Source organism: Diceros bicornis, chromosome 23 (genome assembly GCF_020826845.1).
Source record: "Diceros bicornis minor isolate mBicDic1 chromosome 23, mDicBic1.mat.cur, whole genome shotgun sequence".
In the NCBI taxonomy this organism is placed as follows: domain Eukaryota; kingdom Metazoa; phylum Chordata; class Mammalia; order Perissodactyla; family Rhinocerotidae; genus Diceros; species Diceros bicornis.
Genome location: NC_080762.1, coordinates 10015001 through 10038014, shown reverse-complemented (window position 1 = coordinate 10038014; position 23014 = coordinate 10015001). Strand labels below are relative to the sequence as shown.

The 23014-nt window shown below is 38.3% G+C and overlaps 1 protein-coding gene across 1 annotated transcript; it reads left to right on the top strand.

Moving 5' to 3' along the window:
- Nucleotides 1-2863: 2863 nt before the first annotated feature.
- LOC131420653 (interleukin-5-like) lies at nt 2864-4435 on the top strand. The gene is made up of 4 exons (XM_058566830.1): nt 2864-3007; nt 3212-3244; nt 4101-4229; nt 4337-4435. Exons 1-4 carry the CDS (start codon nt 2864-2866, stop codon nt 4433-4435), a joined length of 405 nt encoding a protein of 134 aa, XP_058422813.1.
- The last annotated feature ends 18579 nt before the right edge of the window (nt 4436-23014 follow it).

Here is a 23014-nt window from a genome sequence, read left to right as displayed (position 1 = left end):
TCGTAGAAGAAAAGTTAATGACTTATGACAATCTTATAAGAAATATAATTTTGTACACTCATGTTCATAGCAGCATTATTCACAATAGCCAAAAAATGGAAGCAACCCAAATGTCTATTGATGGATGAATGGATAAACAAAATGTGGTATATTCATACAATGGAACATTACAGGAAATTCTGTCACATGCTACAGCATGGAATAAACTTGAAGACATTATGCTAATTGAAATAGACTAGTCACAAAAAGACAAATACTGTATGATTCCACTTATATGAGTTACCTAGAATAGTCAAATTTGTAGAGACACAAAGTAGCAGTGTGTTTGCCAGGAGGTGGGGAAAGGGGGCAATGGGGAGTTGTTGTTTAATGGGTATAGAGTTTCAGTTTTACAAGATGAAAAGAATTCTGGAGATGGATTGCACAACATTGTGTACGTACTTAAAACTACTGAACTGTAAACTTAAAAATGGTTAAGACGTTAAATTTTGTTATGTGTATTTTACCACATTAAAAATTTTAAAAAGAAATGTAACTTTGAATAGGAAGGTTTTTTTTAATAACTAGCCCTCTAAAAGGGCCCCATAGTTATACTGTAAATTGGAGGCTGCAAAATGGTACCCTATGCAGTTTTTAAAAATATGAACTGCCAACATTTAAAAATCAAGAGATTGTACATAATAATCAGGATTCCTGGCTTCTTTGAAAAATTGGATGATCTGGCAACATAAGCCCTAGGGTGTCACACGGCAACAATCAGCTGGAGCTGAGTAGCACCTGCCACCTTTAGACAGATCGTGCATGCTGCAGTTTACAGTAGCCCCACCATTTTTATTGTATTACACCTTGCCCATTTCATAGCCAGGCAATATGACTCCCCTAAAACCAGTGAGTGGTTGGTGAGTTTTCTCCTGCTTAGTGAAGGCTAGGACAGTGGTATCTCAATCCTCCACTACCTAGATTGCCCGTGCAGCCCTATAACAGAAGTTAAAAACTCAGAACGTCATGCATTTAAGGTACTAAAATAATAAGTACTTGGAAATTCCTCTAAAACTTTCATCTAAGCCCCCACGTTCTCAGTGTAGCCCAAAGGAGTCCAAGGGGAACCACAGCAAACTCTCTCATGTGAAATCCTCTGGGGAGAGAAGGCTCCTGCTGGAACTCAGCTTTAGTTTTGAGAGCACCATTTTAAAAGCACCTTGATCCGAGTCGATTGTGTTTCCTACCTCACTCCTGAAGTGAGCCAGTATCTCTCCTGCAGTCTCAAGGAAAAGGTCTTTCAAGTGTTCAAATCAGACATGTCTAACCAGGAATCTAAAACTTTAGCACAAACAAAACTAGACATAGTACAGGAAGGCTGCTGCTAAAGTCCTACATTATTTTTATCCTACTCATGCAGAGCTGTGATTACATGCATGTAAAAGGCATGTCTACTTCCCAGCTGCCTCTGCTTCTCATATGGAACTCTATCTAGCTTTGGAAAGGGGTCTTAGATAGTAATTTGTGTTTGGTACTATGTGTCCTAGATGCTCAAGATAATCCTAAAGTTGGGCTTCCAGGTCACCAACACAGAACCACTTTGGGACGCTCACTGAAACCCTCCATCAAAAACAATGGCTTACACCTCCATTATGTGTGCTCAGGCCAGGGAAGAAGGAAGTGTATGGTCTAGAAGAGTGTCTCATTTGCTCCCTTCTGGGATTACAGGTCTGAGCCTAAGGAACACAGGGCTGATTCCTCTGATTACACATATTCATACATGGCCCACCCAGGGTGCAAAAGGACGCCTCCACCTTTGTGGGATGTGAAGGAGGGGCCATGCCCATATGTTATGTGGCTGCGAAGGATATTTATGGGTTGCCTTCGCAGCATCCATGTGCTTCTTACTACTACCTAGGACCCCCAATTTTTCAGGTATGCAGTTTGGGTGAGATGAAGCCCACCTCCAGCTCCAAGGAGAGCCAATCAATATATCCCATACCCCTGGCCACAGTTCAAGGATGAACATGTGATTCCTTGTCAGAAGGAGGCCAAATTCTAGGACTTTTGATTGAGCAATCAGAAAAGCACAATTTACTTTCTCCTGCTGCTCATGAACAGGATATATATAGATCGAGGTGCTTTGACATCACCTTGAGACCACAGTGGGAGAGCTGCCTGAGAATGGAGTCAAGGGAGAGTCACTGAGGCAAGCAAGATGTAAAGAATCCTCCATCCTCAACCATTTGGTTATATGAGCCAGTAAATTCCCTGTCTGGCTTCAACCAGTTTGGGTTAGGTTTCTGGTCACTGGCAACAGAAAGGATCCTAATCGAGATCCCAGTGAATACAACTTGACCCTGCTAAGTTTTGGTTGTCTCTGCTCTAATCACCATCTTCCCATGAGTACTTTCAATTCCTTTAAAGACAGATCAATCTAGCTACAACCGTGATAGAATTTAATCTACCTGAAAAGAAAAACCATTCCCAATATTTACGTGTTTTAACGTAAAATTCTATTTAGTGGTTTACATTTTACTTCTCCTTTTTATACACATCTTTTAAAAGGAAATTCAATATTCTGACTTTTTAAGAAATGTAAATATGGGGCAATGATGTATTAGCCTAAGATTTTCTCTTGTAATAGGAAATATTTTTAAAGGGAGGGAAACAGGGATTTTTATAATAACTAAAAGATAAAAATAAAATTATTTTTTAAGATACAAGGCATTGGAAACATTTAGTTTCATGATATGCCCTCATTAGGCATTCTCTATCTGATTGTTAGAAATTATTCATTTCCTCAAAGAGAGAATAAATTGGTTGGGGATGCAACCTTGTACTATGCACTTTGCCCAAGGCAAATGCTGGACATCGCAGAACCATGAGAATGCTTCTGCATTTGAGTGTGCTCGCTCTTGGAGCTGCCTACTTCTCTGTCACTGCTGTAGCAAGTCCCATGAATAGACTGGTGGCGGAGACCTTGACACTGCTCTCTACTCATCGAACTCTGCTGATAGGTGATGGGGTAATTTTCTTTTTGATTCCTACAGTCTTTAAAATGCATAGGTAATCATTTGTGATGATTAATTTTTAAAGATTTGTTATTAATAATTAAATTTTAAGAGTGTTAGTAATATATAATTGATAACCATATCATTAGCAAGTTTTTTATTAAAAGTTATGAATGCTAGAGTGCTTTAAAAATGAATGTATTTCCTGTCCTTTTCAGAACCTGATGATTCCTACTCCTGAACATGAAAATGTAAGTTAAATTATGATTCTATAAAGTGATTACATGAATAATTAAATTTCATATTTTAAACTACAAATCATTAGTTATCATTGGAACTAATTTTCTCTATTTTGTTTTTATGTGTGTGGATGTGAATATATGTACTTATAAATATCAGGAATGACTTTACAACAAGTAGAATCCATTAAACAACTGGATCAGGCCCTTTGGTGATGTTGTGAGTTCTCCAACTCAAAGAGCCTCATGTGAGGCATTCTTTCCAGAGGAATTCCACACTGGGTGAGAGGTGCCTCCCAGTTTCCCTTCAATTCTATCTATGGCTTTCCTCACCTTAGTGTCTTTCTTAAAGTATTAGCAACTTAGGGTTATATTTTTAGAATCGTGGTCAGTAGACATTAAAATATACAATAAATGCCCTATCGTAATAGCCATTTCCACATATTTAAATGACTACGGCTACATCATGGAATTATATACATTTAGAGTATGTCATAGTCATATTAAAATGTAAAACATATGATTTAATTAGTCTAAATAGAATAAAATTACCAGTTAAAACTTGAAAAGGAAACTCTGATGTGAGATCAATAAATAATGTAGTTGCATCACACTTCCTAACACTTTGTTTTTGGTTAAGTACTTAATTTATATCATTAGTAAAGCTCCTCCATAATTATATAAACTTCATTCACTTTTGGAAATTATATCTCAGCATGAGGTGGTTTGCCACCTGGAAAAGTACCAAGTAAAAAACTCTTTGGAGGAGGGAACTCATGTAAATACCACAAAACAAAGTCTAACTTTTTGGACCAAATTTTTATACCCTGTTTTAACTATCTATATTTTTTAAATCTTCCTCATTTAGCACCAACTATGCATTGAAAAAGTCTTTAAGGGAATAGACATAATGAAGAATCAAACCGCACAAGGGGATTCTGTGGAAAAACTATTCCAAAACTTGTCTTTAATAAAAGAATACATAGAACTCCAAAAAGTAAGTTGAAAACATGCAATAGAAACTTAGGTATATTGGTCTGGCTATGACTATTTTTACAGGAATTGACAGTTTCCTATAATACCTATTGTCTGTTCTTTTCACAGAAAAAGTGTGGAGGAGAAAGACGGAGAGTAAAACAATTCCTAGACTACCTGCAAGTGTTTCTTGGTGTAATAAACACTGAGTGGACAACAGAAAGTTGAGACTAAACTGGCTTGTTGTAGTGAAAGGTGTTGGAGGAGGAGAGGATGTTTTATTGCAATGAGAATGAGGGCCCATCAAGGGTGGAGCCTTAAAGTTCAGTGTAATTAAACGTCAGAGGCAAAGTAAATATTTCAGGCACACTGCTACTTTAGCACCTCACACAGGCAGAAAGCATAAAAATAAAATACTTGAGATGTATTTCAGATATCAGAATCACTGAAGTATTTTCTTCCAGTTTGCTCAAGGCAATACAGATATATACTTTTATCTTATTTAATGTAACATTCTGTAAAATGTCTGTTAGCTTATTATTTATGAAATGATTAAGAATTTGGAAATTTAATATTTATTTCATGTTAGGCTCTGTTATAATAAAATTAAAATAGACAACTCTGGTTCAATTTGTTGCTGACCTTCGTCACTTACTCTTGAAGTGAGCACAATCTGTGTGAGAACATGCCAAGTTTGGAGGGAGGGTCTGCATGTGTGCTGGCTGAGCGTGCTCATCTCCCTGATGGCAGAAGTCACAGGGTTGCTTGGTATACCAGGGGTGGAAGTGATCCAGCAGGACTTAGTGGGCAGCAGGGTCATGGGCAGGGGCTAAGCCTTGTTTCCTCTCCACGGTATATCCAGAACCTAGGATGGTGCAAGTTAAATGGTAGGTGATGAATGCTTGAATAAATCAATGAATGAATGTATTAATGAATGAAAGGGCCTTCTAGGACTGATCATAGAATTAAAATGAGTTTCAAGGCTTCCCCTGGGAGGAGGGCAGTGTAGGAATCTGTAACTAGGTCTCTTCCCAGCCTATGAGAAGAATTTGGCAGACCAATCCCACTGCTGGTTCAGGGAAAGAGCCAGAAACCCTCTTTGTGGAGCCCAGAGCACTGTGGTTTGGGGGTGTTCTCGCCTCACTGGACATTGTTGCATAACAAAAGGAGCAGAGAAGCGCTTGTAGGCAGTTGTATCGGGAAGACTGGGTTCTAGAGGTGCCCACCATCCTGTATTCCCAGGGGCAGAGCAGTGTCAGGCAGAACAACACTCTAATCTGCCTGCTTATGACTGTCAGTACCATCATTGGAGCTTCCTCTGCTTGAGAAAATTTTTCAAGGATCCAGAAAATATGTTCTTTATATTTTAAAACTGAGACCTGGAGGAGAGAAACCCAGTAACATTATTCAGCAATGCCACTGATTCCTTCATTCATTTACTGATCACAGGCCCTACAATGCATGCTAGGATACAGCTGTGGGTGTGTGCTGGCGGTCCTTACAGATGGGTGCCATTACCCTGGGCATTATCTGCATAGATTGCATGTATCGCCCTCGACTGCTTGTGTGAAGTAACCGCTCCTACTGATTCTGGGCATGGGAGTGGGGCCAGAGCAGTCAGACACAGATTCCCAGGTGGGAAAATGCAATTCCTTCTGTGTAAGAAGACGTGTTTTCCTTCCAGCACAAACCCAGGAGTGGTGGTCAGCACTCTGCTGTGGCCCAGGCCCCCAAAGAGTGCGCCCACCAAGCCCCAAGAGCTGGAGATGAGCAGACGAAGACGGAGGTAGCTCAGCGCACCACCATGCTGACTGCTCTAGAAATTGACAGGAAACAGCAAACTCAATTTGCGAAGAGGCTGAATGTCAATTTAATTCAATTCAGCAAATTGAGTTCCCCCTATGTTCCAGGACTATTTTAGGGACTATGATCCATCAGTGAATAAAACAGACAAAATTCCCTGCCCTCATAGACTTACATTCTCTCTGAGAAAAGGTCATTTTCCCACTTCTTGATTAGGATCCAATATAGTTAATGTGGATTTAAGACTGGAACATCCTATCTAAAGTTACTCTAATGAACTCTTACCAATCCGTCAGGTCTCAAAGAAGCTAAAAGCAATCACGGCTGTAGGCAACTAACTGAAATGGGACTTCTTAGATGTACCAAGGATTTTTAAGGCAGAAACTATGATTCTGCAGCTGATTCTACTTTCCCTGTAGAAGCAAAGCCATCCTGATGAACCCTGGCCAAAGGAAGTGGGATTCCTGCAAGTCACACCAACTGCCCCCTCACCCACGCCTGACTGCTAGGGGGCTCCAGAACCTAGGGCGTCAGAGGAGAGAGATTTGGCAGGCTGCAGGTTATAGGAATGCTTCTGTGAGTCTTGCTTTTCCTCTAGAAAGCTTATCCCAATAACAGAGCATCTATTTCCACTCTACCATGGTGATGTCATTGTTATTGTCCAATGGGAGGAGCCAGTGTGAGCTATTAGGCTGGTTTTTGGAGAGACACAGAGGAACCTTCCCAGAGAACATCTCAACATAATGCATCCAAACCCAGAGTCACTCTTTGTCAGCCATCCTCTTCCCCTGAAGCCTGCTGCTGCTCCTCCTTGTCCTTTTTCCTCCTCTTCCTTTGAGGTTCCCTATCTTGGCTAATATAACCATGACTACCTCCCCATCACCTTTTGGGACAACTCCCTGCCTTTTACCCTTTGTGCCCTTCCATCCACCATTCAGCCTCTAAAATGTCTCTCCAATGCTCCCTCTCCATCCCCAATGCCTCAGTTGAGGCTCTCGCCTCTCAACTAGACTCAGCCATCACCAGCTCCCTACTTTAGGCTCTCCCCATGCCTGTGGAGTCAGGACTGTTGATAAAATACACTGATGTCCACATGTCACTACTGAGTGCAAAAACCTCTAGCTCACTACCCTCTCAGGTCCAGACTCTTTCACAGGTCATACCTATGCCCCCTCCAAGCCCTGCCATACAGAAATACAAGCATCTCTTGCTCAACATTGCTTGCAAGAAAACCTTAACCAGGAGCCTCGTTACCATTATTTTAAATGTGAAAATTTTTAGTGCATTACATCTCAGTCCAAAATCCTCAACCAATTTTCCAAAACATAAAACACAGTAAAATGCCTATATATAAGCAACAAGCTAACATGTTAGGCTGTAAAATAATTTTTTAATTTATTTTTTGTATTTATTTAATAAACTGTGGTAAAATAAGGATGTAAAATATTTAAAAGAGTGCTTCCCAATCACTAAACAATTAACATGGCTGCTTTGTCTGTGTAATATGCTACACGTCCCCTTAGTCGCCATTCAGAGGCTTTCCAATTGTCTCTATGAACTTTGCTACTAATTACATTTGGAATGAATCTAGACTTTCTCTGATGAGCTCCCCACATCATTTTGTTAAAAAAAAAATGCATCGAGTTTGGAAGACAAAAGTATAATATTTTTCCTATATAAATATTGGTAGATAGGCATTGTATTGAAAGACACATATGTTCTATGAAGAAATGTTCTACCTGGCAAACATTAACTAGGGAGATGTTCTGTAGGGAATGCTAGCTCTTATTCTTTCCAGAATACACCATGAATTTTTATACCTCTCTGTCTTTGCCCACACCGTCTCAGTACATCTGTCTTTTCCCACGCAGGGAACATCTAGTTATGCTTTAGATATTTTCATTCAGCCCCCTCTCTTGGCTCTCACAGTCCAGCTCAAATGTTACCTCCTCTTTGATTCTTTCCCTGCCTAGGCCAGGAGTATTAGTTGCTCCTTTCTCAGTGCCCTGCATTACTTTGAACATTTCTCTATCAGAGCTCTTGTTTTTATTTTTATTTACTTTTTGTTTTATTTCATTGAGGTCATATTGGCTTATAACATTGCATAAATTTCAGGTGTACGTTATTATATTTCAGTTTCTCTGTATACTGCATTGCATTCACCACCAATAGTCTAGTTTTAACCATCACTATACATATGTGCTTCTTTACCCGTTTCACTTTCTCCTGTCCCCCTTCCCCTCTGGTAACCACCAATCTGTTCTTATCTATGTGTTTATTTATTTGTTTATCTTCCACATATGAGTGAAATCATACAGTATTTGTCTTTCTCTGTCTGACTTATTTTGCATAGCATAATACTCCCAAGGTCCATCCATGTTGTCACAAATGGCACAATTTTGTCTTTTTTTATGGCTGAGTAGTATTCCATTGTATATACCACATCTTCTTTATCCATTCATCTGTTTATGGGCACTTGGGTTGCTTCCAAGTCTTGGCTATTGTGAATAATGCTGTGATGAACATAGAGGTGCATATATCTTTTTAAATTATTGTTCTTTGGATAAATGCCCAGCAGTGGAATAGCTGGATCATATGGTAGTTCTATTTTTAATTTTTTGAGGAATATCCATACTGTTTACCATAGTGATTGCACCAGTTTACATTCCCACCAGCAGTGTATGAGGATTCCCTTCTCTCCACATCCTCTCCAACACTTGTTGTTTCTTGTCTTGTTAGTTATAACCATTCTGACAGGTGTGACATGATATCGCATTGTAGTTTTGATTTGCATTTCTCTAATAACTAGTGATGCTTCATGTAGAGCTCTTGTTTTTAAATATCAGTGTTTTCAGATCCATCTTATATATGTCTGTATATGTATTAGTCAGAATAGTCTAGGTGATGCTGCAGTAACAAATAATCCTTGAATCCCAGTGTCAGGACACAACAAAAGTTTGTTTCTTAATCACACAGAGTCTACTGTGGATGCGATTCTGGTCAACCTTCAGAGAAGCTGTCCTCCACGTGTTGGCTCAACATTCCAGGATGCTTCCATCTTATGGTGCCTCCATGTCAACAACTGCTTTTGCAATTCCCTTGGCAGAGAACAAGAGTCATGGAGAATCACATATTAGTTCTTAAATACCTCCTCTCACATCACATTGGTTAGAGTAAGTCATACTGCCATGAGTAACTTCAAGGGGAAGGGGAAATGCAATTCTCCCATGTAGCCAGAAGGAGAGGAGAATCAGAAATATTGGAGAATATCACTAATATCTAACACAATAGGCCCTCAACAAATGTTTACACTGTTCCAGTGTTTTGCTGAGGGAGGAGACCAAACTACCATTTACTGACCACCTACTGTGGGTTAGGACTTTTCTAGACACTTTATATCACTATCTCAATTAATTCTCATCACAAGCCAATGTGAGATAGTATTATTTCTATTTTTATGATATGGAATGAAAGGCTCAGAATTTAAATTATTGACCACAGTCACACAGCTAAAACATGATACAACTGGAATTCAAACTTTGGTATGTCTCATTCCAAAACCTCCCATAATTTCTGAGGAAGTCTTATTCTTTTGGCCTTAAGAAATCAGTGAGTGAGTGGCCAGCCTGGTGTCGTAGTAGTTAGGTATGTATGCTCCACTTTGGTGGCCTGGAGTTCGTGGGTCCGGATCTTAGGAGTGGACCTACACACTGCTCATCAGGCCGTGCTCTGGTGGCAACCCACATACAAAGTAGAGGAAGATTGGCACAAATGTTAGCTCAGGGACAATCTTCTTCACGCACACAAAAAGAGAAAGAAAAGAAATCAGTGAAGTAGATAAGAGGGCTGACCAGGCTGTTTGTGGTCCTCAGCACAGTTAGTGGCACCCTTAAGCGTCTTCAAGAGGAAGAAAGGAGGGACAGCAAGGGTGGAAAGCAAGGGTGGTGAAGGTAGAATGTACTTCTTTATAGAATTCTATCTTTGCTGCCTGTTTTTGCATTCCACTGTGGGTTAGAGGAGGTACAGACACGTTTCTTTGGTTTTGACCTTGTCTATCAGTCCACTAGATCATGAGGTCTGTTTTCTTCCAATCTGTCCACCTGATCCAGAGAGTAAGTAAAGGAGGCTAATCCAGGTCCATAAGACTAGATACATAGAGGCGGGAAACTCATTCAATTCACTCATAGTCAATGCACCCATATTTTACTTATCTCTGTAGCCAGTGCTATGGTTGTTAGCAGAAACAAAGAAAACTTGCTTTCCTTGAGAACAGACCCTGCACCTTTCTAAAATACGCCTGTGGGAGCCAATATAATCAACAACTTCAATGTGAAATGCTCAGGTCTATGGCCAGCAAACTGATGACTGGTCCCTAATAAGCAGGACTACACTCGTGTCATCCCATAAATCTCAGTCATCCCAAACCAGGAATCAAGCGATACACCACAGATACTCAAGCAACCTGGGCAGGTGCTTGTGAAGCAATCTTCCTCCCAATGCTTTTGCACAGAGTCAAGTACAGAAGCCAAAAATTTCCATGTGATTAGCTACCTCTGAGCAGAGAAATCAGTGCTCAGAGTACCGGGAGCAAATGGCTCAGGTGCTTCTGAAATCTGAAGAAAGTACTGAGATGGAGCCATCTAATTTGGCCACTTTCACATGGGGAAGACCCCATCCCTCACCACTATTGTACAAGTGCAAAACTTCCTGCAGGGCCTTCAAAGAGCAATTTCCCCAGTCCAGTCCTGCTCTGCTGATGAACTAGCAGGGTGATGACACAGTTGGAGTAAAGTGCACACTGTATTACAGGCATACCTCAGAGATAGTGTGTGTTCAGTTCCGACCACTGCAATAAGCAATTATCGCAATAAAGTGAGTCACACGAATTTTTTTAGTTTTCCAGTGCATATAAAACTTATGTTTACACTATATTGTAGTCTATTAAGTGTGCAACAGCATTATGTCTAAAAAAACAATGTACATACCTCAATTAAAAAATACTTTATTGCTGGGGCCGGCCCAGTGGCACAAGTGGTTAAGTGCACGTGCTCAACTGCAGCGGCCCGGGGTTCGCCGGTTAGGATCCTGGGCGTGCACTGATGCACCGCTTGTCAAGCCATGCTGTGGCGGCATCCCATATAAAGTAGAGGAAGGTGGGCATGGATGTTAGCCCAAGGCCAGTCTTCCTCAGCAAAAAAAAAAAGAGGAGGATTGGCAGATGTTAGCTCAGGGACGATCTTCCTCACCAAAAAAAAAAAAAATACTTTATTGCTGGAAAATGCTAACCATCATCTGAGCCTTCAGTGAGTTATAATCTTTGTGCTGGTGGAGGGTCATGTAAAAAAAAAATGCAATATCTCTGAGGTGCAATGAAACGAGGTATTCCTTTAATTTGCTAGGGCTGCCATGACAAAACACCACAGGCTGGGTGGCTTAAACAACAGAAATTTATTTTCTCACAGTTCTGGAAGTTAGAAGTCCAAGATCAAGGCACTGGCAGGGTTGGTTTCCTCTGAAGCCTCTCTGCTTGGCTTGCAGACAGCTGCCTTCTCGTTGTGTCCTCACATGGTCTCCCTCTGTGCGTGTGCATCCTTAGTATCTTTCTATATGGACTAATCTCCTCTTCCTATAAGGACACCAGGCATATTGGATTAAAGCTCACCCTAACGGCCTCCTTTTAACTTACCTCTTTAAGGCCCTATCTCCAAATACAGTCACATTCTGAAGTATTAGTGTTTAAGGCTTCAAAATATGAATTTTGGGAGAATACAATTCAGTCAATAATACACACTAAAAGGAAACATTTTCCTTTGGTATCTGGGATGATGCAGAGGCGCACCTCCATGAGGAGCAGAGAGATCAGATGTTCCCTCTATTTTAGGAACCCACAGAAGACAGAAACAGCAGTCTGCACATCTGACAAAGTACTGACACACGTGTGGAAAAACCAGTGCAGGAGGCCCTGGGGCCTTTCCAACACAGGGAAGCATGGACATTTGCACAAAGCAGCCTTTGCCAGAACCTCTCAGGCAGGCCAGACGAACCTCGTGGCACCCTGGTGTGTGCTCAACCTTAGATCCAGCAGCTTCACTCCTCTGTGGGCCCTGTGGGGAGAGCCGAAGTCCTGAGTGAATATTCTCACTGAGAAAGCTCCCTGCTATGGGCGACCCCATACAAAGGCCAAGGGAGATGCCAGACATCTTCTTAATGGCTCTTCCCCTTCTTCTCCTCTCCAATCCATTTTCAATGCTATTGTCAGAGTGATCTTAGCAAAACAGAGATGAGCATGCCATTTCTCTGCTCAAAAATCTTTTTTAGATTCCCCCATACCCATAGAAAGAAGCCATAGGAGATATGGAGGATAAAATGAGAACATCTAACATATCTAATCAGAGTTCTAGAAAGAGAGAGCAAAGAGAGTGGACAAGAGGCAATATTTGAGGAGATAAGGGCTGAGAATTTCCCAGTACGGATGAAAACACCAATCCGTGGATTCAGGACATCTAGTGAATTCTAAGTAGGATAAACTGAAGGAAACCCATACCTAGCTACATCAAGAGTAGCCAGAGAGAAAAGATAGATTGCCTACAAAAGAAATACAATTAGACTGAGAGCTGATTTCTCAACAGGAAAAAGTGGAAACCCTGTGACAGCAGAATGTTATTTTCAAAATGCTAGGAAAAAACTGTCAATTTAGAATTCTATGACCAGTGAAAACTTCCTTAAAAAATAAAGATGAACTAAAAACTTCTTCTTAAAAATAGACTTTATTTTTTAGAGCAGTTTTAGGTTCACAGTCAAATCGAGCAGAAAGTACAGGGGGTTCCCATACACCCTCTGACCCCACACATGCACAGCCTCCCCCACTATCCACATCTCTCACCAGAGTGCTACATTTGTTATAATCTACGAACCTACATTGACATGTAATTATCACCCAAAGTCCATAGTTTACATTAGGGTTCATCTTGGTGTTGTACATTCTATGAGTTTTAGTAAATGTATAATGACTCGTATCCACCATTATAGTATTATATAGAATAGTTGCATTGCCCTAAAAATCCTCCATTTTCCACCTTTTCATCCCTCCCTCTCGTCCTACTCCTGGCAACCACTAATATCTTTATTGTTTCCATAGTTTTGCCTTTCCGGATGTCATATTGTTGGAATCATGTCTCACTTAGCCTTTTTAGATTGGCTTCTCTCACTTAGTAATATCCATTTAAGGTTCTTCCATGTCTTTTCATGGCTTGATAGCTCATTTCTATTTAGCACTGAATAAAACAATCAGCCCTTCATATCTGTGTATTTAACCAAACTCGGATTGAAAGACTTGAATATGTACAGACTCTTTTTCTTGTCATTATTCCCTAAACAATACAGTATAACAACTATTTACATAGCATTTGCATTGTATTAGGTATTATAAGTAATCTAGTGATGATTTAAAGTATATGAGAGGATGCGCATATGTTACATTCAAATACTACCCTATTTTATGCAAGGGACTTGAGCATCCATGGATTTTGGTATCTATGGGGGGTCCTGGGACCAATCCCCTACGGATACGGAGGGATAACTGTATTCTGTTGTCTGGATGTACCACAATTTATTTATCCATTCACCTACTGAAGGGCATCTTGGTTGTTTCCAAGTTTTGGAAATTATGAATAAAGCTGCTATAAACATCTGCGTGCAGGTTTTTGTGTGGACATAAGTTTTCACCTCATTTGTGTAAATACTAAGGAGCGAGATTGATTGAATTGAAGGAATTGAGTGGTAAGAGTATCTTTAGCTTTCATTAGAAGCTGCCAAACTGTCTTCCAAAGTGGCTGTACCATTTTGTATTCCCACCAGCAATGAATGAGAGCTCCTGTCGCTCTACATCCTTGCCAGCATTTAGTGTTGTCGGTGTTTTGGGTTTTGGCTATTCTAACAGGAATGTAGTGGTGTCTCATTGTTTTAATTTGCAATTCCATAATGACATATAAGGTTGAGCATCTTCGTATAAACACAAGGCCTACTAGGTCCAGTTCAACTGACCCCTTCTTATCAACAGAGTAATGAAGAGTTGTTTTCAAGGATCTGAGAGTCCCTCCCTTGCCCAGTTCAGGCCAGTTGAGACCACCAACCCAAATGCCCAACAAGTGACCCTTTTGACATCAGAGGGCTGAAAACTTCACCTTCAGATCATGCTACCACCACCATTTTGTGAACATACCTCCTACGAAGAGCCATGAAGCTTGACTACACTTGTGCAGATCATCAATTATCTATTTTTCCAATATGATACTTAAACAGGCATCATAAATTGGCAGTATGTTTATAATCACGTATTTACATATTTTATGGATCCAATAAGAGAACAGCTTACCTTTAAAGGATCATTCAAATGACTATTCAAGAAACCAGCTTTCTGGCAGTGATGTTGACAATAACTGAAATTTTAAAAATTTGGGAAAAATCTTCTTGCAGAAAATAGCAATTTTGTCTCAGATGCAGTATGAAGCGAGCCAGATGTTGAGGTTTTCAAGCCTTCTTCTGGGAAACAAATAGCTGCTAATGGAAACAAAATAAAAAGTAACAAGCTGAGTGAGGTAAACCAGACAGAGGAAGACAAGTACTTTATAATTTCACTCTCGTGGAATCTAAAAAAGCCAAACTCGTAGAACCAGAGAGTAAAATAGTGGTTACCAGAGGATGTGGATGAGGAGATAGGACAGATGTGGCTTAAGGGTACGAACTTGTAAGGAGTAGTAAATAAGTCCTAGAAATATAATGCACAGTATAGTGAATATAGATAACTATGTTGTACTAAAATCATCAAACTTGCTAAGAGACTGACTTAATTAATCCAACCACTAAAAAGAGATGATAATTATGTAATGTGATAGAGGTGCTAATTATTGCTACAATGGCAATCATATATTTTTATATAAATGTATCACATTAACATGTTGTACACCTTAAATTTACACAATGTTATATGTCAAAAAGATTTCAACTAAAAAAAAAGCCCAATACCTTTAAAAAAAAAAAAGTACACACCAGGGGCCTTTCCCTAAGATGTGCTTGCTTATCCCAGAGGCCGGCAATGTAGCTGCTCTGCAGTTTGGAGAGAGGCAGCCACAAGGTGCAGAGCTGGCCAGTCAGCCTGGTTCTGAATCCACATGTCCATTTGGGTCTATTAGCAGACATTTGGTCCTGCCCAAAATGTCCATAAAACATTTGGTCCATTAGACATTTGGTCCATAAGACAATTGGTCCACTGCCAAATGTCCTTGACATTTGGTCCTGTCCAAAACATCCATGAGCATATTTGGTCCATGCCAAATTGTTTTGAACAAGATCAAAGATCAAGGACTTTTTGGTGTGGACTCAATATTCCTATGGACATTTTGGACAAGACCAGATATGACCAGATATCAAGGACATTTGGCGTGGAGCAAATGTCTTACGGATGTTTTGGACAGGACCAAATGTCCTGTAAGGCTCAGGTCCCACCAAACATTCTGATACTCTGCAGCCGTGCTGTTGTCTTTTATAAATGTGTGATTTACAAAGCATGATTCTAGTATTTATCATTTCTACATACTACAGCACAATTTTAAGGTGAGGAAAAATCTGATATCGTTATATAAAAATATTGACAACTTGACTGAATATTTTAAAGATTATATTTAGTTCAGCATCATTAGTTGATTTCTTATATAAACTTACACTTCTATTGCAGAAACAATATTTCATAGTGTATGTGATCAATAAATTTGTCTCTGGAGCACTAGACATGTACTAAGAGCTTCTACATACCTTTAGAGAATTCATCATACCATGCTCTGGAATCTAGCTAATATTCAGAAATCTCCGGTTATTTGATGTCTTCCAAATCTTGATATTGTCAGCAAGGAGAAAAAAATATCATGAAAAAAGTAAGTAGCTTGTACACAGTGTTCTCTTTCCTTGAGGTAACAATACTTCATGATGTGTGCACATAATATTTTGTCCTTCAGTGAAAAAAAGCCACTACTCTAGCTTGTTAAAATTAGTTTAATTATCAGTTTTGGTATTAAATGCCTGAATGAGAACAGTTTTTTTGTAGCATAGGTAAGCTAAGGGCTAATAAACACAATTAACTGAGAGGTAAGATTCAAAATTTGATACATTTTGAATGTAAATCTTATTTGTGTGAAGGGAAGGTTGAGTCTTTTTTTAAGGGGGCCTTAAAATAGAACAGATATACATGTGCCATTAACATATTTTTTGATGTGGTTTGAATGTGTGGATGATAATACACTTTGTTATATATACCTGTAATGTTACAGAATCATCTGGCATCCTTGCAGTTGTTTTAAAATGTATCACCTTAATAAAAAGTTTTAAAAATGTTTCACTGGGATATAGAAAGCAGCAGCTCCTGCAATACTTCATCTCTACTCCCTTCCCTCCTTCAAGAGAAATTTGGAGGTGACCAAGAAACCTCCTGGGATTCACCGGGAATCAGCATTCTATACAAACTTAGGATTTTTCATTCCATTTATTCTGTAAATTATTTTCCTTTTTTCTTGTGCTAGCAAAGAACCTTCCTAAGAAACAATGTTGGCTTTTAGATCAACAATGCATACTAATTAGGAAAAACAACCCACCCTCCTATTATCCTCTCTGAGTAATAGATACTTATCCAATGAGGCCACTGTAGGTTTGTGCATCACAGTGACTGATTTTTCAAAAGATTTACTACTCTGATGAATGTTTGGCAGCACCAGGTCTCATTGTGTCTTTCCCAGTGAAATGTCGTCATTGTTGGAATCACATTTTTGGCAGGATGGCGTTCTGTTACATTCCGCAGGAATCATGGAGGCTGAGAGAGAAGGGAGACAGCTCTTCTTACCTAGGAAGCTTATGCTTGAATTTTTGTTTTGGCTTCTAGGAAACTTGCCCCTGTGCATGAGGTGGGTGTAAAAATCTCTGTAATGCTTGATCAAACTAGATTAGTTTCTCAAATTAAAAGTATACCACAGAGCACCGGGAAACTCTTTCCTCTGTAGTTTATATGCTTTTAAACTTAGTTCAGAATTCAAAATGAATTTGAATGCAGCCTCCAATCTTCACCACTGCACACCATCTTTGTTCTCACACTTTCCTTCTTCAGACACCTTATGTCCTCATTTTATTCCTTCAATGGAAAACAGCACTTTGGTCCCTAACTCAAACCTGTTCTCTGTCAGCATCCCATGCTCAGAATCTCTCCTGTTTTTTCTTTATTTCACTCAACTAGTTCTCTGATTTCTATGACCCAGTTCCCTGATTTCCAAGGTAAATGCTGGCTGATCTGTAAAACTACTCTAAATCTGGCCATAGTCTTCTTTTTCTCCATGCTATCATCTCACAATAACTTGTTACTGTGACTGTGTTAAAGATGTGATAGTATGAAGGGCCTGTGTTATTTTTCAGGAACTGAAAACTTGGTTTAATATGTCTCTGCCCTCAACAGCCTGGGCATTTATACTGAATCCCACACTTTGATTCATACTGAAGCTGATACGTACCTAAGGTGTTATAAAAAAAAGTCTGCAAATGTCATCTCTCTCTTCTATGGCTTAAATTTGAAATAACTTAACATCTCAAAATTCTGCAAAGTCCCAAAACAAGTAGTCTTCAATGACACAGATCATAGTTGTTAAGATTTACCATCTTGGTAAACTTCTCTGGCTGACTGAAATTTTTTTCAAGAAGGCAGCTGTGTGCTCCCTGCTGGCAGATTGCCTCACCTGCATGACCACTCTGGTGGTGGAAAAGTCCGCCTGTTCTCTAGAACTCTTTCTTCTGTATGGACAGACCATCTCCAGCTGGCTCTCCTGATTGGTCCACTGCTACAGCCTTGTACCTGTAGGGCGCGTCTCCTACAGACGAAAGAATTATAATATCTGGGTTCCAGGCCTGGTTCTATTCCCAACCGAATATGTGATTTTGGGCAAATCAATATCTCTGGGCTGGACCTCAGTTTCTTATGACACGAAATGAGTATTTTGGATTTTATGATATTTCAGGTCACTTCCTGTTCTAAAGTTTAAAATATTCGCTCAAGGTCCCTTCTCCATCAGTTTATAACTTACTATCATGGTCCTTCAGCTGCTGGGAGGGAGAATAAGGCAGGCGGGGTACCTGTCAATTTAGGATTGCTAAGAAGTTAAGTCCTAGCTCATAAATGTGTTCTATTTTTCTTCTCTAGACCATGTAACATCCCCACCTTGTGGTTAAAAGTTAAAATAGCAACCTACACTTGTGGAGACAGAGGATTTTGTTAGTCCAAACCCAAATGATAGAATTCCTTGGGGAAATGACGCACTGTATAGGCCATATTTCTTAACAACCAGTCCAGATAATGGCTGGCATGGTTGGACCATAAGATGATCCTCTACTGACCCTCATGGGAATGAAAAGGCCTGGGGTTTACCTACTTGGCCAGAAAAGAATTGAAAAAAGCTATAGTCTGGACATCGCTAGGATGAACTTTTTCCTTCAGATGACTTGTAATTCTTTCTATCTCTTTTTTTTTTTTACTGCTGTGTAATTGACACATAGTATTGCATTAGTTTCAGGTGTACAACATGATTTGATATCTGTATATATTGTGAAATGGTCACCACAATAAGTCTAGTTAACATCCATCACCAGACCTAGTTACAAAATTTTTTTTCTTATGAGAACTTTTAAGATCTACTCTCTTAGCAACTGTCAAATATGCAATATTATATTATTCACTATAGTCACCATGCTATACATTATATCCCCATGACTTATGTACTTTATAACTGGAATTTTGTACCTTCTGGCCCCCTTCATCCATTTCACCTACCTCCTATCCCCCACCTCTGGCAACTACCAATCTGTACTCTGTATCTACGAGCTCGGTTTTTTATTTATTTTATTTTATTTTTTAAGATTCCACATATAAGTGAGATCATATGGCATTTGTCTTTCTCTGTCTGACGTATGTAACTTAGCATAACGTCTTCAACATCCCAAATGGCAAGATTTCCTTCTTTTTATGGCTGAATAATATTCCATTGTGTGTGTGTATATATATATATATATCACATTTTTTTAATCCATTCATTCATAAATGGACACTTAGGTTGTTTCCATATCTTGGCTTGTAAATAATGCTGCAGTGAACATGGGGGTGCAGATATATTTTTGAGTTAGTGTTTTCATTTTCTTCAAAAAAATACCCAGAAGTGGGATTGCTGGATCATATGGTAGTTTATTTTCAATTTTTTGAGGAACCTCCATACTGTTTTCCATAGTGGCTGCATCAATTTACATGCCCACCAACACTGCTCAAGGGTCCTCTTTTCTCTACATTCTTGCCAACACTTGTTATCTCCTCTCTTTTTGATAATAGCTGTACTAACAGATGTGAGGTGATATCTCATTGTGGTTTTGATTTGCATTTCCCTGAGGATTAGTGATGCTGAGCATCTTTTCATGTACCTATTGACCATTTGTATGTCTTCTCTGGAAAAATGTCTATACAGATCTTTTGCCCATTTTTAAATTGGATTTTGTTTCTTTGCCATTGAGTTGTATGAATTCTTTGTATATTTTGGATATTAACCCTTTATCGGGTATATGATTTCAAATATTTTCTCCCGTTCAGTAGGTTGGCTTTTCATTTTGTTGATGGTTTCTTTTGCTGTGCAAAAGCTTTTTAGTTTGACGTAGTCCCATTTGTTTATTTTTGCTTTTGTTATCTTTCCTTTTGGTGTCAAATCCATAAAATCATAGCCAGGACTGATGTCAAGGAGCTTACCACCTATGTTTTCTTCTAGGCGTTTTATGGTTTCAGGTCTTACATTCAAGTCCTGAATCCATTTTGAGTTGATATTTGTGTATGGTGTAAGAAAGGGGTCCAGTTTCATTCTTTTGCATGTGGCTGTCTAGTTTTTCCAGCACCATTTATTGAAGAGATGAATTTTCTTTATTTATCTCCTTATCTGAGGTCTGTACATAGTCCCTCTGGGGGTGTGTGCTTTAGTATAGTGGGAAGACCATTATATGAAAGGAGAAGCCTTGGATTTTCACTACAGTACTACCATCAACTTCCACTTTTTTAAAAATTTTAAATTTTTACATAATTATAAGCTCACCTAGAAGTTAGAAAAAAAGAAGTACAGAAAACTCCTCTGTACACTTACCCTGCTTTGTCCAATGATAAGACTGCACATAACTATAGTATAATGATCAAAGCTAGGTAATTGACATTGATATAATACTACTAACTACACAACGGGCATTTTCATGATTTCACCATGTTATAAATGTACTCTTTTTTGTTTGTTTGACTGGTGTGTGTGTGTGTGTGTGTAAAATCTCACTCTATGAAATTTTATTACATATTAGATTCATGTAAATGCCACAGCAGTCAGGGTAAAACTCTTATTGTTCAACTGAAGGAAATGCACTTGTGCAATCCCTTTGCAGTCAGACCCTCCGCCAATCCCTAAACTCTGGCAGCAACTACTGATCTGATCTTCATCACTAAAATTTAGTCTTTCAGAGAATAATATATAAATGGAAATAAAAGGACCAAAAGAAAGGTAGTTCTAATGTAACTTTTCTAACCTGAAGGCATCTACAACCCCTAAAATATCGACAAACAAGGCAATCCATGCTAAATGAACAGTTCAATCATAAATATTTTAAAAATACAAATTTTATGTTAAAATATTCTGTCTTTTGACTATAGATCTTAAAAATTTATTTCCCCAACTTCTATGAAATTAATTAACACAAGAGAATAATTAAAAGTCCAACAAATTTTATGAATTTTTATTAATTTACCAGCAATTTTTAACAATTCAACTGAATATACATTGGACCATAGCATTTTAGATATTGTTGACAATTAATTCAGTGATTATTAACTGGGCAAATTAACAGCAACCTTAATTCAAACTTCAAAAAATGTTTATTTTGTTGTGGTAGGAAAAAGTTTAACATGAGATCTATCCTTTCAACAAATTTTTAAGTGTATGTTACATTAATGTTGACTATAGGTATTATTTTGTACTGCTGTTCTCTAGAGCTTATTAATCTTGCTTAACTGAAACTTTATGCCTGTTAATTAGTAATTCTCATTTCTCCTTCCCCCCAGTCCCTGGCAACCACAATTCCACTCTTTGATTCTATGAATTTGACTATTTTAGATACCTCATATAAGTGGAATCATGAGGTATTTGTCTTTCTATGACTGGCTTATTTCACTTAGAATAATGTCCACAAGGCTCATCCATGTTGTTACATATCGCAGAATTTCCTTCTTTTTAAAGGCTAAATAGTATTCCATTGTATATGTATGCCACATTTTATTTACCCATTTATCTGTTGATGGACATTTACCTTATTTCCACATCTTGGCTGCTGTGAATAGTGCTGCAATGAACATGCGAATGCTAATATCTCTTTGAGATCTTGATTTCAATTCTTTTGGATAAATACTCAGAAGTGGGATTGCTGGGCAATATTATGGTTCTATTTTTAATATTTTGAGGAACATCCATACTGTTTTCCGTAATGGCTGCCCCATTTTGCATTTCCACCGATAGAGTGCAAGGATTCCAATTTCTCCACATCCTCACCAGTACTGGTTATCTTTTGTTTTTTGATAATAGCCATTCTGATAGGTGTGAGGTGATATCTCACTGTGGTTTTGATTTGCATTTCCCTGATGATTAGTGACATTGAGCATTTTTTCAAATTTAAAAATTAAGATACAATGACAAAATTTTAATAAACCAAGGACTAATTTATGCAAGTACTGTTGTTCAAGGAGTTATAATTTTTGATTTTTATTTCATTATACATTTTCAGAAGTACTTAATTTAAAGGATGACAAATAAATTCCAAAATCTTTAGGAAAAATTTTCTTGCAACTTGGAACCTCGTTAAAGTCTGTATATGCCAAAGACAATGCTCCTAGAAGATAGTAAAGATATTAAAAAATTGTGGGTCAAAATTTAATTTTGCTTTTCAAATGTTGAAAGTTTGAAAGCAAGATTCAATTAAATTAATATATGTTTATGAACATTCTTTAATAAAAAACTAAATGTTGATATTTAAAATTGTTTTATGCATCCATACTCAAACTTTTAAGAAACATAAGTAGGTAATGTGAATAATGCTTAAGATATAAAAATCACAATTAGAGAAATGAAAAATCCCTTAAACATTGAAATACCATTTTTCACATAATAGACTGACAAAAATTTAAAGGTTTGCTGATACTCATTTTCAGTGGCCACAGGGAAACGATAATCTTAATAAACATTTCACTTTTGGCAGGAAAGAAAGCTACAACACACTATTTTGATTGCTATTTGTCAATACCCAAACAATCAATTTTTTCCCACTAATTGACTCTATTAGTTGTCTCACAAATGAAGCTAACAAAGTACACATTAAAAGTCACTTTTCCATTGTCTGCAAGAGCATAAAACTGGAAATAATGTTACTCCATTTGATGGGAAGCCATGTATTCTTTTTAAGAGAGAAATGTATGTTAATATAGAACAATATGTAAAACATAATCTCATTTTTGCAAACAAGAAAGACTTTATTAAATATATTTTTTTGCATTCACTGAATACTCACTGACATGTGTTTATTTTGTTTGCAGAAGTGAGCACCAAATTCTTTTGAAAAATATTGGGTGGGGAACCAAGCCACGCAGGCAGAAAAGTAGTGTTAGAAAGGGTAAATTCATTTTCATCTAATAACTTTCTGTGGACTTTGAATTTCAATAATAGAAAAGCATTACATACACTATAAAATAAATAATAAAGAATTACAGCCATACGAAAATTAGATATTGTTGAGCAATAAAGCACAAGTATTTAGAGACAGTGTGGAGTGATTTTTTGAACAGAAGAGACCTGTTAACGATAGAACAGTTAATGTGCAAGAAATAATAGTTCTGAAGGATACAAGACCTAGGCCTACTTC